General features: G+C 68.5%; 1 protein-coding gene across 1 annotated transcript in view; it reads left to right on the forward strand.

The window, feature by feature from the left end:
• BAZ2A (bromodomain adjacent to zinc finger domain 2A) overlaps window positions 1–1,961 on the forward strand; it is a 27,750-nt gene that overhangs the window by 17,029 nt on the left and 8,760 nt on the right. Inside the window, exons 17-20 of the mRNA XM_019511655.1 lie at window positions 35–179; window positions 295–785; window positions 910–1,138; window positions 1,610–1,765. Coding sequence (XP_019367200.1) covers window positions 35–179; window positions 295–785; window positions 910–1,138; window positions 1,610–1,765 — 1,021 coding nt within the window. The remainder of the gene's footprint in view (window positions 1–34; window positions 180–294; window positions 786–909; window positions 1,139–1,609; window positions 1,766–1,961) is intronic.

Consider the following 1,961-nt stretch of genomic DNA (forward strand, 5'->3'; position numbering starts at 1 on the left):
CCCCCTTGCTCACAGCCCCCCTCCCACCCGGCAGAGGCAGCTGTTCTTCCGGAAGAAACTGCTGCAGGCATCGCAGACACTGCGTGCGGCCTCGCTGGGCCAGGACCGGTACCAGCGCCAGTACTGGGTGCTGCCCCACCTGGGCGGCATCTTCGTGGAGGGCACTGCAAGTGCTGCAGGTCAACAGGGATGGGTCCACCTGGGGGGGTGCGCCAGGGCCTCGGTCTCATTGGGGATGGGATTCTCTGCTGGGGTGCATGGGGGCCCCCCTTCACCCTTCCCTTCACCCTCCAGCCATGGAAGATGCTCTAAAGCCAGAGCTGCTGCCAGATGAGGCACCCCCGCCCCCCACGGTGAAGCCGGAGCCCGCAGAGACACCAGTCAGCGGCCGACCCAGCTGTGCAGCGGTGCGGGCACGGGGCCGGCCCCGCAAGAGCCGGGAGGAGCCGGTGGGGCCCCCCCCTCAGCCCCCCCCCAACGGGCTGCTGGAAGAGCCGGGGCCAGGGCTAGGGCTGGGCCAGCACGACCTCACACAGTCAGCCTTCCTGTCCTGGCTGAGCCAGACACAGGCCGCCCTGCTGCACAGTGCTGTGCTCACCCCTGAGAGCAGCCCCGGGGCAGGGGATGCGGGGCCCCCCCCTGCCCCATCCCCAGGGCCCGAGGACAGCACCGCTGACCAACCAGGGGGGCCTTGGTTCAACCTGCTGCCCCGCACGCCCTGTGCCAACCCCACGGGCCCCATCACTACCTCCCCTCTGGACCAGCCCACAGCCCCAGGCAGGCAGGTATGTGCCAGCAGGGCAGGGGACCGGGTAGGAGGCGGCAGGGACTTGGGGAGCTCCCAGCCCACCCCCACCCGTGATGGGCTCTGATTTGATCTCTTTCTTCTCCCCACCGCCCCCCCACCAGCCCAGCGGCCTCCCTGGCCACGACAGCCCCACGTCGCCCCCTCCTGCATCTGCCCCCACCAGCCCCCGGCCCCATGGCACCTTTCCCCAGGGCCGTGGCAGCCTGGAGAAGACCCCAGAGGCACTGGGGCCCGGGCAGCCCAAGCGCCGTGGCCGTCCCCCCACCAAGTTCTTCAAGCAGATCGAGCAGAAGTACTTGACCCAGCTGATGGCGCAGCCTGTACCCCCAGGTACAGACCCCTGCCCCCACAGTCCATGCCTGTGTCCATAGGTACCGACCCCCAACTTCCCCCTAACCTGTCCCATACTGGAAACCACCCAGCCCCCTACCCCCAGAGCCTGAGTGCCAGCTAAGGACCCCAACCAACCCTTCCAAGCTGGGGAGTTCCCGGCCCCTTCCCCCACAGCCCATGAACCCCTGCATCCTCCTCACCATGCACACTGGGGACCCCCCAGGCCTCCTCCCCACAGCCCCCACCACCAGGCGTGACTTGTCACATGCCTAGAGCATGTTTCACCCATCTGGCAGATGAGTCTAGTTTGGGGGTGCAAGCTCCCAGCCCCTCCTCTCACCCCCCTGCCTGAACTCATGGGTTCCTAGAGGGCAGCGAAGCATCCCCCTCCCCCTAGTGGCAGGCCCCAGGAGGCAGTGCTGTGCGTAGGCACTGAGGTGTTCCCCCCTCCCCCGACACCCTCCGCAGAGATGCAGAGTGGCTGGTGGTGGCTGCGGGAGCCCGAGGAGCTGGAGGCAGTGGCACGGGCCCTGCACCCCCGTGGCATCCGTGAGAAGGCACTGCACAAGCACTTGGCCAAGCACAAGGACTTCCTGCGTGAGGTCTGCCAGCGCCTTCCCACTGGTGAGGATCCCTGGCCCCAGGGAGGGGGTGGGCAGGTGGCAGGGGCCCACTCCCCATGCTGACTTCCCTCCCCTCCCCCCCACGCCTCTCCACCGCCCAGACCCCATCTTCCAGGCAGGCACAAGCCCTGCGGCCCCGGCAGGCTGGTCGGCAATGGAGCGGGCCTTTGAGGCAGACCTGGACGTGCTGCGGCGGG

This window comes from Gavialis gangeticus, unplaced genomic scaffold (genome assembly GCF_001723915.1).
Source record: "Gavialis gangeticus isolate Ggan-Ray unplaced genomic scaffold, GavGan_comp1, whole genome shotgun sequence".
Classification (NCBI taxonomy): Eukaryota; Metazoa; Chordata; order Crocodylia; family Gavialidae; genus Gavialis; species Gavialis gangeticus.